The 13,597-nt window shown below is 58.0% G+C and overlaps 1 protein-coding gene across 1 annotated transcript in view; it reads left to right on the forward strand.

The window, feature by feature from the left end:
- Nucleotides 1-5,753: 5,753 nt before the first annotated feature.
- The window catches only part of XXYLT1 (xyloside xylosyltransferase 1), a 134,632-nt gene continuing 126,788 nt past the window's right edge, over nt 5,754-13,597 (forward strand). Inside the window, exon 1 of the mRNA XM_038583231.1 lies at nt 5,754-6,254. Within this exon, the coding sequence (XP_038439159.1) occupies nt 5,754-6,254 (501 nt within the window). The remainder of the gene's footprint in view (nt 6,255-13,597) is intronic.

The following is a 13,597-nucleotide window of genomic DNA, read 5'->3' on the forward strand; positions in this document are numbered from 1 at the left end:
ACAACAAACCAAATTGTATTTAAGATTAAATTGACTACTCGTTTTAAATAGTAAGACATTCCCATAGCACTCTTATATTGTCATACTAATTTTTCTGTTTGATAGCACTTTTGATCATGGATGGGAGCAGGAAAAAAATGATGTATTTTTATAGAATTATGATGTCCAGAATGACTTCCACCTTCATGATATAGTGGAAAGAGCACTGACTAGTAGTTATTACGCTTTTTGAATTCAGAGCTCCTCACAAACAAAATGAGTGGATGAAGCATGGTGACACTATAACAACATTCTTTTGTGTACTGTTCTGCGCACAGTGTACTTGGACATTATCTCACCTGATTCTGACAGTAGGACTTGAGATGTTAATCTAAGAATGCCAACATTTCTCTTGTTTGATCCTGGGCTGCTCCTCTTGTTTTACAGAGGGGAGTCATTGATTTGCTGGTTGTGGCATAGCCGACAGCAGAACCCCTGTCTGACTGACTACTAGTCAGAGGCACTTTACTTGTATCATGAAATGTTTTGAAATTATTATAAAGTAGCAAAATCTGATAATGACCGCCAGCTTTCCTTGTGTTTTCGTAACAAAGACTCCAAATGTTCTGGAGAACCTGGATATAAAATTACCTTGAAGGAATAGATTAGGATTTGAAGACGTTAAATTGTAGGAAATATTACATTTTTGTACTAACATTAATGAAAGCAAAACATGGTAATTTTAACTCACCATATATTCATCAAATTCTTGATGCTTCCAAATGAAAGGTAACTAAAAGGGGCTTGGATTCAGTTTAGCTGAATCCGTCAGTCTGTAAACATGGTTTTGTGGCCCTCCTTTCCCAATTACATACATTTATCCACTTAAAATGAAATAATAAGGGGAGTGAAATAAGGCTTGATTTAAATATAAACTTTTCTCTGCATTGGTCTTTTCTCTGTCTTAGGTTTTAGATTTTCTTATTTTTCCTCAACAGCCCCTTGCCTTGAGAGTTAAACAGGGAAAGCTTGCTACATTATAAAGATTGCTGGCACCATTTATTTTACACAAAGGCTAAAGGTTAACTTTTGAAAATGATGAGCTACTTTTCTATATGTGTTTACTTGTGCTTTGTGGTATTTCTGGATCATTCCAGTCATAAAGACTTATTACATGTAATATTTCTTGCTACCTGTGAAAAGACATTTTAAAGAATGTATAACCAACACTCCATTTACTTTTTATTAGTATGTAGAGGATTTGTATCTAATTCATGAATGTAGTTTTACTGCAGCTTGTCATTGTAAATGGAGCAAAAAGTTCATTATCTTTATAGTCATTCTAAAATGTACATTATGTAAGAATTGTAAATATTATACTTGATTAAAATACTTTGTATGCTGAAAAATTATGGTAATAAGTCAATAAAAATCTCACCTCTGGCATAGTTTTTTTTATGCTCAGACTTGCACTTTATTGTGAACCACAACTGCAGACATATCTGTTAGGAACTGTCCTGTTTAAGGTCTTCTGTTCCTTTCCAGCTCTGTCACATTGACCTAGTTGATCGCATTTGCTGGTACTTCAATCAGGAAATCCATTTTGATCTTTTAAAGAATTTCTCTATGAGCACATAGCTATATGCATTCAATAGCTAAAAATGAGGGATCCCTGGGTGGCGCAGCGGTTTGGCGCCTGCCTTTGGCCCAGGGCGCGATCCTGGAGACCCGGGATTGAGTCCCACGTCGGGCTCCCGGTGCATGGAGCCTGCTTCTCGCTCTGCCTCTCTCTCTCTCTCTGTGTGTGTGACTATCATGAATAAGTAAATAAAATCTTTAAAAAAAAAATAGCTAAAAATGACAAAGGCTTTTTTTTTTTTTCCCCTGGAAGTGGGGGCTAGGTCTGATTATTTTCCATTATTATTGGCATCTTTTGAAGTTCCCCATCTAGGCAGCACATTCACACTCAATCCTTTTAGTAAACAAACAAAAACATGTTTTTCTATGAATTGAGATAGAAGGAATGGAGGATTGAAAGAACAGACCTGGAAGTGAATCATCTGCTTTTTCCTTTTAAGTTAATTAAAAGCAGACGCATAAAACTTTTCTGTGTGACTTGCTTTATTCCTCTTCACTTCATTTTCAGAATAGTTCTGTGAAGAAGAGAACCCACACCAATAGTGATCTTTTTAAATGAAAATAACCTACTTCTCCCTATTGCAAAACAATGCTCTTTCATTGTAGAAAAATGTTTAACAAGAAGTAAAAAAGAGGATCATCATTCCGTCATCTGCCAGAGCTCCCAGTATGGCCTCTACTAGCCACATGTGCCTATTGAAATTAATTAAAGTCAGACAAAATTAAGAGTTGAATTCCACCGCTGCATTTTATGCACTCAGCCATGTGCCTAGTGACTGCCATCTTGAACAGGACAGATTATAGAACATGGCCATCCATCAGTGCAGGAAGTTCTGTTGAATAGTTTTGAGGGGGAAACTTACTTTCTTGGTATATATCTTTCTAGAACTTTGGGTGTGTGTATTTAAGTTGATCTACAATGGGATCATACTGTTATCTGCTGCTTTCACTCACATGGGGAACAGATTTCTTTTTTTGGTGGGGGAACAGATTTCTAAGTCAAGTGTTGTACATCACTTTGGGGGAGGATCTTAAAAAGTTTTCATTATGGAAAATTTCAAACATATACAAAATAGAATAATTTCAATAGCTAATGGCTCATGGCTAACATTGTTTTATCAATAAAACACCATTTTTTCTCTTACCCACCCATTTTTTTCTCTTACCCAGATTTTACTTTGAATCAAATTTCAGACATTTCACTAACAAATCAGTATGTATGTCTAAAAGAAAAAAGCCAATCACAACATTGTATTTCCTTGAACTGTAAAACTACCGTAGTCTATTCAAACTGTCCCAATTGTACCAATGTGCTTTTATTTATTTATTAAGATTTTATTTATTCATTCACGAGAGACAGAGAGAGAGAGAGCGGGGCAGAGACACAGGCAGAGGGAGAAGCAGGCTCCACGCAGAGAGCCTGATGTGGGACTTGATCCTGGGACTCCAGGATCACGCCCTGGGCTGAAGGTGGTGCTAAACCACTGAGCTACCCGGGCTGCCATCAATGTGCTTTTAAAAAACAGATTCTTGGGGATCCCTGGGTGGCTCAGCGGTTGGGCACCTGCCTTTGGCCCAGGGCGTAATCCTGGGGTCCCGGGATCGAGTCCCACGTTGGGCTCCTGGCGTGGAGCCTGCTTCTCCCTCCTCCTGTGTCTCTGCCTCTCTCTCTCTATCATAAATAAATCTTTCAAAAAAATAAATAAAAATTAAAAAACAGATTCTTCAAATTAGAATTCATAGAGGTTCCATTCATTGCAGTTGGCTAATCAGTATCTCGAGTCTCTAAACCTGCAAGTTATTCCTCCGTTTATTTTGAAATGTCTCCACTTGCAGCTGGTGAACACATCCCTTGTAATGACAGCATCATTATTTTTGTTTAACCACTTTATTGACGACTGTTGATTCTAGTCTCTTGCCGTCCTAAATCTAGTTCTGCTTTATCCTTCTGGCTAAATACATTTAATATCAACATTTAAATATGTGAATATATAAGTAGATGTAAATATTGTATCCCCAGGATGAATTCCTAGAAGTAGAAACGCTGATTGGTCAGGGGCGGGTATATTTTTGAGGTTCATTCAATGGGTCAGGTATCCAAGATGTTATGGCAAAAAAAAAAAAAAGAGAAAGGGAGAGGTACTTGCTATTTCCTGGAGTCCTGCCTTCGTGCGACAGAGACGGGGCTGCCTGGGTCACGGGCGGCCTCGCGGGCCGTCGGGCAGCGCCTTCTCCGGACCCCGGGTGGTGCTGGGTGTTGGGGGCCGCTCAAGGCAGCGGCCTGGGTCAGGGCTTGCGGGGGGGGGCGGGGGGCGGGGCCGGGCCTGGGGCCGCGCTTCCCGCCGTGACCGCCGAAGACCCGCTGTTGGGCGCTCTCGGGGGCGCGGGCCCGGCGCTCCGCGGCTCCTCTGGGCACCACGACGCCGCGTCTGGGGGCACGTTCAGGACCGGAGCGAGCGGGGAGGGGCCCGGGGGCGTCACCGCGGCTGCGGCCCCCCGGGAGCCCTGCTCGCCGCCTCGCGCGCCGGGCCTCTGCGGACCTGGGGTCCCCGGCGCGGCCGGCCCGCGGGAGGGTCAGGCGGCCCCGGCGCCCACCGCGTCTCCTCCGAAAGCGGCGGGTTCGAGCCACGCGCAGGAGCCTCCAGCCGCAGGCGTCCCGCTCGGTCCTCGGGACGCGGGTGAGGACTCGCGCGTCGTCGGCGCCGCAGGGGCTCCGGGCCGCGGGCGGGTCCCCGGCGCGCCTCCCCGGCAGCCCAGAACCAGAACCGCCCCGCGCGGCCCGAGGCTCGGGGGCTCCGGAGGCCGAGGCCCCGCCCCCTCCCGCGGACCACGCCCACCTGGACGGCAGGCCCCGCCCCCTCGGTGGACCCCCCCGGCCACGCCTATCCCGGACCGGCAGGCCCCGCCCCTCCCGCGGGCCACGCCCACCTGGACGGCAGGCCCCGCCCCCTCGGTGGACCCCCCCCCCGGCCACGCCTATCCAGGACCGGCAGGCCCCGCCCCTCCCGCGGGCCACGCCCACCTGGACGGCAGGCCCCGCCCCCTCGGTGGACCTCCCCCCGGCCACGCCTATCCAGGACCGGCAGGCCCCGCCCCTCCCGCGGGCCACGCCCACCTGGACGGCAGGCCCCGCCCCCTCGGTGGACCCCCCCCGGCCACGCCTATCCAGGACCGGCAGGCCCCGCCCCCCGAAGGCCACGCCCACATGGACGGCAGACACCGCCCCCTCGGTGGGCCCCCCCGATCCAGGACCGGCAGGCCCCGCCCCCTCCCGCGGACCACGCCCACCAGGACGGCAGGCCCCGCCCCCCGCGCGGGCCACGCCCACATGGACGGCAGGCCCCGCCCCCTCGGTGGGCCCCCCCGATCCAGGACCGGCAGGCCCCCGCCCCCTCCCGCGGACCACGCCCACATGGACGGCAGACCCCCGCCCCCTCGGTGGGCCCCCCCACCCCGGGCCACGCCGATCCAGGACCGGCAGGACCCGTCCCCTCCCGCGGGCCACGCCCATTCAGGCCGACAGACCCCGCCCCTGGGTGGACCCCCCCGGGCCCCGCCTATCCAGGACCCGCAGGACCCGCTCCCTCCCGCGGGCCACGCCCATTCAGGACGCAGGCCCGCTCCCAGGGAGGGGAGACCCCGCCCCCTCCCGCGGGCCCCGCCCCCGGTGGACCCCGCCCCCTCCCGCGGCGCCCCCCAGACGGCGAAGGAGCCGGGGGTTCGCTCGGTGGATCCCCAGCGCCAGCGGGTCGGCGGACAGAGGACCTGCAGCCTCCTGACGTTTGGGGGCGAGGGGGTCGGAGCCCGACTGCGCCCCTCGCGCGTGCAGCTCAGGGCTCCTGCTCCCGGAGGGCCGGCGCCGCGGCGCGTCTGCACGCTCGGGGCTCGGCGCCTGGAGCCGGGTATCCGGGACGGCCGGCGGCCGCACACCCCGCCGCGTCTAGGACCCAGCGGCGGCCGCGCGGCCCCGCCCCCTCGGGCAGCAGCGCCCGCGGATTGGCTGCGGCCAGCGCGGTCCCGCCCCCGCCATGGCCGCCGCCCGCCGCCCGGGCTCCTGAGCGGCTGCGGGGTGCTGGTCGCCGCCGCCGCCGCCGCCGCCGCCGCCGCCGCCGCCCGGTCCGCGGGCCCCGGGGCGCATGGGTCGGCGCGGCGGGCCCTCCTGCGCGCGGGCCATGGCGCGCCTGGCCGCCGTGCGCTCCCACTACTGCGCGCTGCTGCTGGCCGCGGCGCTGGCCGTCTGCGCCTTCTACTACCTGGGCTCGGGCCGCGAGACCTTCTCCAGCGCCACCAAGAGGCTGAAGGAGGCCCGCGCCGGGGCCCCCGCGGCGCCCTCGCCGCCCGCGCCGGAGGTGGTGCGGGGCTCGGCGGCGCCGGCCGCGGGCGCCAAGGCCAAGGGCCTGGAGGGCGGCGGGCCCGGGCCGGTGGACTACCACCTGCTCATGATGTTCACCAAGGCGGAGCACAGCGCGGCGCTGCAGGCCAAGGCCCGCGTGGCGCTGCGCTCGCTGCTGCGTCTCGCCAAGTTCGAGCCGCACGAGGTGCTCAACCTGCACTTCGTGAGCGAGGAGGCCAGCCGCGAGGTGGCCAAGGCCCTGCTGCGGGAGCTGCTGCCGCCCGCCGCCGGCTTCAAGTGCAAGGTGAGCGGGGCTGGGCGACGGCGCGCCTGCGTCACCGCGCTCGGCGGGGCGGGCGGCGGGCGGCGCCCCCCCTACGTCCTGTGGCCCTACGTCACCGCGCTCGGCCGGGCGGGCGGCGGGCGGTGCCCCCCTGCGTCGGTGCGCCCCTACGTCACCGCGCTCTGCCGCGACCCGGACCGGGGCCGCTCGGCCGGCGCGGGGCGGGGGCGCGGGGCGGGGGCGCGGCCTGTGCGCCTGCAGCTCTGGCTCCTCGGTCTCGGACTTGTGAGGTCGCAGCCGGTCGCCCCGCGGGGTCGGCCGCACGGGGTCTTGCCGAGGTCGCCTGAGCGGGAGTCGCGTGGTGCCCACCCCCCGGCCCGAGCCGCCGGAGCGCCGCCTCCCCCCACGCCCCAGATCGCGGCCCCGTTAGGAGGCGCCGCCGCCCGCGGAGACCGGCAGGGCCGGCCCCGGCCTCGCTCCTCGTCGGGGCCGCACCTCGGGCTCTGGCCTCCGTCGGGCCGCGGGCCCCGCGCTGAGCTCCCGGCTCGCACCGAGACTAGGCCTTGAGGCCGCGCGGTGCCGGCGACACGGGGCCTGCGGGGCCGCTGGACCCCGCCTCTGTGCCCAGGGAGCCGGCGGGGCTCCTCCCGGACCTGCGGGGCTCGGGGCTCGGGGCTCGGCGGGCGCGAGGACGCCGGCCGGGTGGGGCCTGGCCCGCCCCTCCTCCCCCACCCCGCCTCCCGTCCCGCCTCCCGTCCTCCCCTCCCTTCTCCTCCCATCCTCCCCTCCCCTCCCCTCCCGTCCCACCTCCCGTCCCACCTCCGATCCCACCTCCCGTCCCGCCCTCCCTTCTCCTCCCATCCTCCCCTCCCCTCCCCTCCCGTCCCACCTCCGATCCCACCTCCGATCCCACCTCCCGTCCCGCCCTCCCTTCTCCTCCCATCCTCCCCTCCCCTCCCGTTCCGCCTCCCGTCCCGCCTCCCGTCCCGCCTCCCGCCCCGCCTCTCGCCCTCCCCTCCCGTCCCGCCTCCCGTCCTCCTCTCCCCTCCCATCCCGCCTCCTGTCCTCCCCTCCTGTCCCACTTCCCGTCCCGCCTCCCGTCCCGCCTCCCGCCCCGCCTCTCGCCCTCCCCTCCCGTCCCGCCTCCCGTCCTCCTCTCCCCTCCCGTCCCACCTCCCGCCTCCTGTCCTCCCCTCCTGTCCCACTTCCCGTCCCGCCTCCCGCCCTCCCAAGGCGGGGCAGATACGGAGAGGAGGGGGAGAGGCGAGGAAGGCAGGACTGCAGAGTGAAGCCCTGGGAGCCCCACCGAAGTTGTGCTCACACCCAGAGGTCTCTCCTAAGGCTATTTTCAAGTGAAATAAAAATACTTCTTAGCTGAAATGGTTGCAGACATAGATCATAGAACATCATTAGTGACCTTAGATTACATTTTGGTTAACTAAATATTATATTAAAAAATCACTTAACCAGAAAAATCTTGTTTTGATTATTATTGAAACTCTTTCAAAATCTACTGGTTTGTCTCCTAACAGGATGGAAGTCTGTTATTTCTTCGCTTATTTAGTGAACCTCCAAACGTGCTGTGTCCCACGTGCCGGGTTAGGAGCCGCTAGCCTGTATACTCGGTCCATCCATAGCCTCCATACTGCGTCAGAATCACGCGGGTACACTTATTAAAAAATCAGCATCCTGGGCCCTGCCCCACCCTGTGGATCAGAATCCCCCAGGTGGGGCCTGGGGCCTTGGATCCGAATTTGTATGGAGTTATAGAGGCAGAGGTGGGAGGTCACTGCCCTGAGGGATACAGGAGCTCCTGGGGCTTTCTTGCGGATCTCTCCGACCCAGCTCAGCCATCCTTTCCGTGCGGCCCTCCCTGGGAGCACAGTGCCCGCACATAGTGGGTGTTCAGCAAACATTTGGCTGAACAACTCTCTGTCCTGGCTCCCCTGGTTCTGCTGGCATGGAAAGGCTGTACGTTCATCTTGTTAAAATGCTGCTTTTATGCCATTGCTTCCACTCAGAGCTTCCCGACTCCTGGCTAACCGTCCTCTCAGGTTATTCCAAATCCTAGACCTACTGTGCGTGGCTTCAGTTTCCTTGCTCAGCCTTTCCTCCCTAGGCTGCGGAAAAGCTGTCTGTTCCCATGGGGTTTTGCTTGCTCTGCTCCTGGGCCATCTGTTGCCTCGTTCTGTTTGTCAAGAGGAATCCTACACTTCTCAGCCTTACGTGGCGACCTGCCTTTTCCATAGCCTTCCTTGCTGTATCAGGTTTGATAGAATATGCCGTGGAACCCCCAAATTTTGGTGGCTCACGCAAGATTGAGCTTTATTTCTCATCTAAAAGTTCAGAGGTAGGCATTCCTGGTGGCATGGGGGCTTCCCGAAGTCAGCAGGGTCCTAGGCTCCTTGCAGCTCTCTGCTTCTCTGTCCCTAGGGAGTGGCCCTTTGTCCTCATGGGCCAGGCTGGCTGCTACAGCGTTAGCCATCACATCTGTGTTGTGGTAGCACGATGGAGGAAGAATCAAGAGAAGAGGACTCAGTTAAAAAGAGGGGTTCAGTTAATAAGGAAGGAGAGGAGAGCAGGTTTGGGGGTAGACGACTGGCCAACCCTGCCCCACCCCTTAGGAGCCCAGCCTGGTTGTGACCGAGCACCTGCTGTATGTGGGACCCCAGAGTCACAGCTATGAGGGACGCCGACATGGGTCAGGCACAGCCCCTGCCATCCAGGAACCCACCCCGCTGAGCGTCACACTCCCATTCATCCTGTCCTGCTGCAGAACTCAGTAGGTTGGGCATGAGCTGGTCCTGAGGGAGTGAGAGGTCTGAGTCTCAACTCCGGTTGGCCAGTCACTAGCTGGGTGGGTAATCCGCCTCGCCTCTGTGAGTGAGGATCCAACACATACTTCCTGAGTAATTCCAGGACATTTTTCATCACCCTCAAAAGAATAGTCACAGAGAGAGAGAGAGAGAGAGAGAGAGGCAGAGACATAGGCAGAGGGAGAAGCAGGCTCCATGCACCGGGAGCCCGATGTGGGATTCGATCCCGGGTCTCCAGGATCAGGCCCTGGGCCAAAGGCAGGCGCCAAACTGCTGCGCCACCCAGGGATCCCCTGGCTTCCTTTTCTTGGCATGGATAGTACTTCATCCTTTTTAATGGTTGAAGAATACTCCATTGCCTGGCCATGCCACATTTATTTATTCATTATTTGATGGACATTTGGGTGGTTTCTACTTGTTGGCTATTGTGAACATTTGTTTATGAGTTCTTGTGTGGATGTATGTGTTCAGGTCTCTTAACCTTTGAGGAAATGCAGTTTTCCAAAGTGGTTGCACCAATCTGCATTCTCACCAGCAGTGTATGAGGGTTCCAGATTCTCCACACGCCCACCAGCACGTGTCGGCATCTTTCTGATCAGAGCCGATCTCATGGGTGGGAAGTGGCATCTCACTGTGGTTTTGATGTGCATTTCCCTAATGACTAATGGTGAGATGATTACATATCGATAAAGACAACTGCATACATATATTTGATATTTTTCTTATATGTTTACCAAAATGCATTTTGCAAGAAACTGGTGCCTTGACTCCCCTCCCTACCCAGAAAGATGTTATAGCATCTCTGGAAACACTTGCATTCTGAAGAATACGGTTTAGAATTTTTTTTTTTTTTTTAAGATTTCATTTATTTATACATGAATGAGAGAGAGAGAGAGAGAGAGGCAGAGACACAGGCAGAGGGAGACACAGGCTCCATGCAGGGAGCCCGATGCGGGACTCGATACCAGGACCCCGGCATCATGCCCTGAGCCAAAGGCAGATACTCAACTGAGTCACCTAGGTGCCCCCAGTGTAGTAATTTCTGATGTATATGGTAAATGTTATTTCTAAAATCAGTGGAGCGATGTTCCTTTATGAAGACTTGATAGGAGAATAATAGTGACATTGTTCAGCACAAATAGTAACGTTTGAGAAAGCACTTTACAAACATCTCATTTGACCATCACTGTGACAGGTGAAGGGGTCCCCAAGGTTGACAGATCATGTGACTTACTTGAGCTCCCAAAGTAAGTCGTGGGGTTAGGCAGTGTCATGCTTTAGGGAAGAGGGGACACCCGGGAGAGTGGGGGCCATGAGGGCTGGGCTGTAGCCCACCTCACAATCTAGCTTTCCCTGCCCTGCAGCCTCAAATAATTACATGAATCTGAATAGAGCCTGGGCAGCGACGGTCTCCCTCACCTTCCAGAACACTGCAGGATCACCCCGCTTTGGAGCTGGAAGGAAATTGTGACGTTAGGGGTGTGGTGTCCTCCCAGTGCGCCCACAGACCCGGGTGGAGGGGGCAGTGGCTCATGTAGCCCACACAGAGCAGCGGTTAGAGTCCTCTCTGGGCGACCCTGCTATGCAGCCTCTGCTCCCTCTTGGGTGCACTGCAGGTGCCTGCCAGGTGCTGGGCCCGGGCTCACCTGTCCCCCCGGGCCTCCCTGTGTGACCCCACAGGGCCTTCTGGCTGCGGAGGGAGGGGAGGCCAAGCCCTGCTGGCTGCTGCCGTTAGCTTTCCAGCAGCCCTGTGCCTGAGCCCAGTGGGGTCCGTCTTGGGAGAGCCCCGGGGTCAGGGTCGGCGCGGGGTCCGACCTGGGGGAGCCTTGGGGTCAGGGTCAGCGTGGGGTCCGACCTGGGGGAACCCCGGGGTCAGGGTCCGTGCGGGGTCTGTCCTGGGGGAGCCCTGGGGTCAGGGTCGGCGCAGTGCTCGCTGAGCCGGAGCGGGAGCCAGAGCCGGGCCGCTGCTCCCGGGCTCCCTGGTGCAGGTCCTCAGGGGTCCTCAGGGCCTCTGGGGGCCTGGGCTGCGCTCGCCACCCCCAGGCGCCTCCAGGTCCTGGGTTCACCCCCGCCCCCCTGCCACATCACAGCCAGCTGGGAGGGCCCTGCGGGACCAGGGAGGCGCCTGCTGCTGCGGGAGCTCCTGCAGGTGACCCAGCCGGGTGGAGCTGTGGGGGGTGGCCTGGAGGGGAGGGGTGCCGGGAGCAGGGCTGCTGGGAGCCGGGCTGCTACTGTGGGCAACCTGTGCACCCACCCCTGCATCTGCGGAGCCAGCCCTGTCAGCTGGCACAAAGCCTGCTGTTAACCTAATGCGCTTTAAATTAAAGCCATTGGTTTTACTTATTGGGTGATTACTGTTAGGCAGCTCCAAAGAAGTGACCGTCCTGCGGGTAGGAGCGGGTGTCGGACGCTGGCCCTGTTGCCCTGCCCTGGCCTCCTTCCCCTCCTGGCTGGAGCTCCCCACCTCTTCTGCGTGGTGCCAGCCAGGGCAGGAGCACGTGGCTTGGAGCCCAAAAGCAGCCCCTGACGTCTGGGAGCAGTGGGGCCCTGGATGTGATCCCCTGCCCTCTTTCCCCAAACACACGACCTTACAGGCGGCTGCCTAACAAACGGGGGCTTCTCCTCATGGTACCTGAGCAGGTGTGTTGGGAGGAGTTGGGAAAGGCGCAGAGCTTCCAGATCCGGCTGGAGGGCAGCGGAGCTAGCTTGCCAAACTGCATTCTGCCCAGCTTTACTTGAGGCTTCTGTCTGTTGGGGCTGCTGTAACAAAACACGACCGACGAGGCGCCTTATAAACAGTAGATGTTTTTTCTCCCAGTTTTGAAGGCTGGAGGTCCAAGACCAGGGTGCCAGCCAAGGCTCCTTTCTGGGTTGGAGACCCCAGCTTCTTGCTGTGTCCTCAGAACACTAATCCCGGGGCGCCTGGGTGGCCCTGTGGGTGACTTTGGAGAGGTGCATGCTTTGCAAGTTGGTAGGATGTGACCCTCCCAACCTTACAGGGTGGGGAGCTGAGGCCGCTGGGCCCACAGACGGGCCTCGGCCCCTTTAGCTGCCGGGAGAGTCATGACCAGAAGGAGAGGGTGCCACCTGGCTGAGTCTGTGGGGCTCCCTGGCCGGTTGGGGTGGTCAGCGCCTGGGCGGCAGGGCTCCCTGCAGTGGGAGGGGCCGCGGAGCCCCGCAGGAGCCCCCCAGGAGCCCCGCAGGAGCCGCGCAGGCTGGCTGGGGTAGCACTCGCCTGGACCCCGCTGTACCCCAAGCCATTCATGCCTCGGGGACTTTGCTCAGCCACTTTCTGTCCCGGAACACGCATCCCTCCCTTCTTTATCGATCTGGCTTTTCGCTCGTGAGGCTGCAGTTCTGGTGGACGTCAGCCGTGGGGGGAGCCGTCCCTGGTTGCCTCCCGGACCTGTTCCTCTTCTCTGCGCTCCGGCTGGGCTGGAGTTGGCCCCGTGCAAGCTCCTGGAGGGCGGGGCTGTGTCTTCCTTCCTCCTGTGTTTTCCGGACACAGTGTAGCCCCGGGCTCTGGGCAGACTGCGGAGCTGCTGGGGTCGGTTGGGCCACCCCAGGCCAGCACAGGTGGGCGGCGCCGTGCGATGCACGCTGGGGTGGTCTCCTGGGCCTCTGGGCGGGCAGTGGGCTGCTGGTGCTCCTCCCCGCCATTCCGTGAGCGTGCTCTGACACGAGTGGGACGTGGCTGGCCAACATTTGCAGTCCTTAACCGCCTATGGAGGCCTCTGGATTTAGAGAAGACTTCCTCGTGGCTTTTAACAGCAGCTTCTCCAGGCAGGAGGTCATCCAGCCTGAGGCCAGCTGGGAAGATTCCGGCGTGTCCTGAATCTTGGCTTTCAGAACGCTCCCCCTTGAATTACTAAGGAGACGTACTCATCCTGGTCTAGGGACGTGGAGGAGGCTCGGCCTGGCCACGTGCTCTGCCCAGGACCCCCGGCCCGTGGGCAGTGCCTGGGGCTGGCACTCGCTGGCGTGCGGTGGGCAGAGTCCTGCCAGGAGTCACGTTCCTGGGACCCTGACTTCCTCTGCCAAGGCCTTTCAGGGTGTTGAGCCTCAGTTTCTCCTCTGTAAGATGGGTAGGGACACTGCAGCCTGGAATAGTGTTGTGTGACTCCCTCACTGGCCTGTGGAACCTGGGTGCTAAGGAGTGTAAAGAACAGGCCCTTCCTAGACCTTTCCTGAATGGCAGGGTAGGAGATGGGGGTGGCCGTGGGTCCTGAAGCCACAGTTCACCTCTTTCTGGGGTGGTTCCTGGGATGGCTCTGAGCAGTGCTCCCTGCTGACGCTCCCCTCCATCTCTGGGCGAGGTCCTGACTCAGGGGGCCTGTGCCCCGGCTCGGAGTGTGGCCTGCCACAGCTCTCTTCCACGTCTGCCACCACCATGTGAGTGACAGGCACCAGGCCACGTCCCACCCTCAGTCTCCTATGTACTCCTCAGACCGGTCAGCCCCCGAGGGGGAGGTGTTCGCAGATGAGGATCCCAAGCCCAGAGCAGCTTTAGTAGCTTGCCCAGGGCCCTTGGCCAGGGCGCCGGAGCAG

Source organism: Canis lupus, chromosome 33 (genome assembly GCF_011100685.1).
Source record: "Canis lupus familiaris isolate Mischka breed German Shepherd chromosome 33, alternate assembly UU_Cfam_GSD_1.0, whole genome shotgun sequence".
NCBI classification, from domain to species: domain Eukaryota; kingdom Metazoa; phylum Chordata; class Mammalia; order Carnivora; family Canidae; genus Canis; species Canis lupus.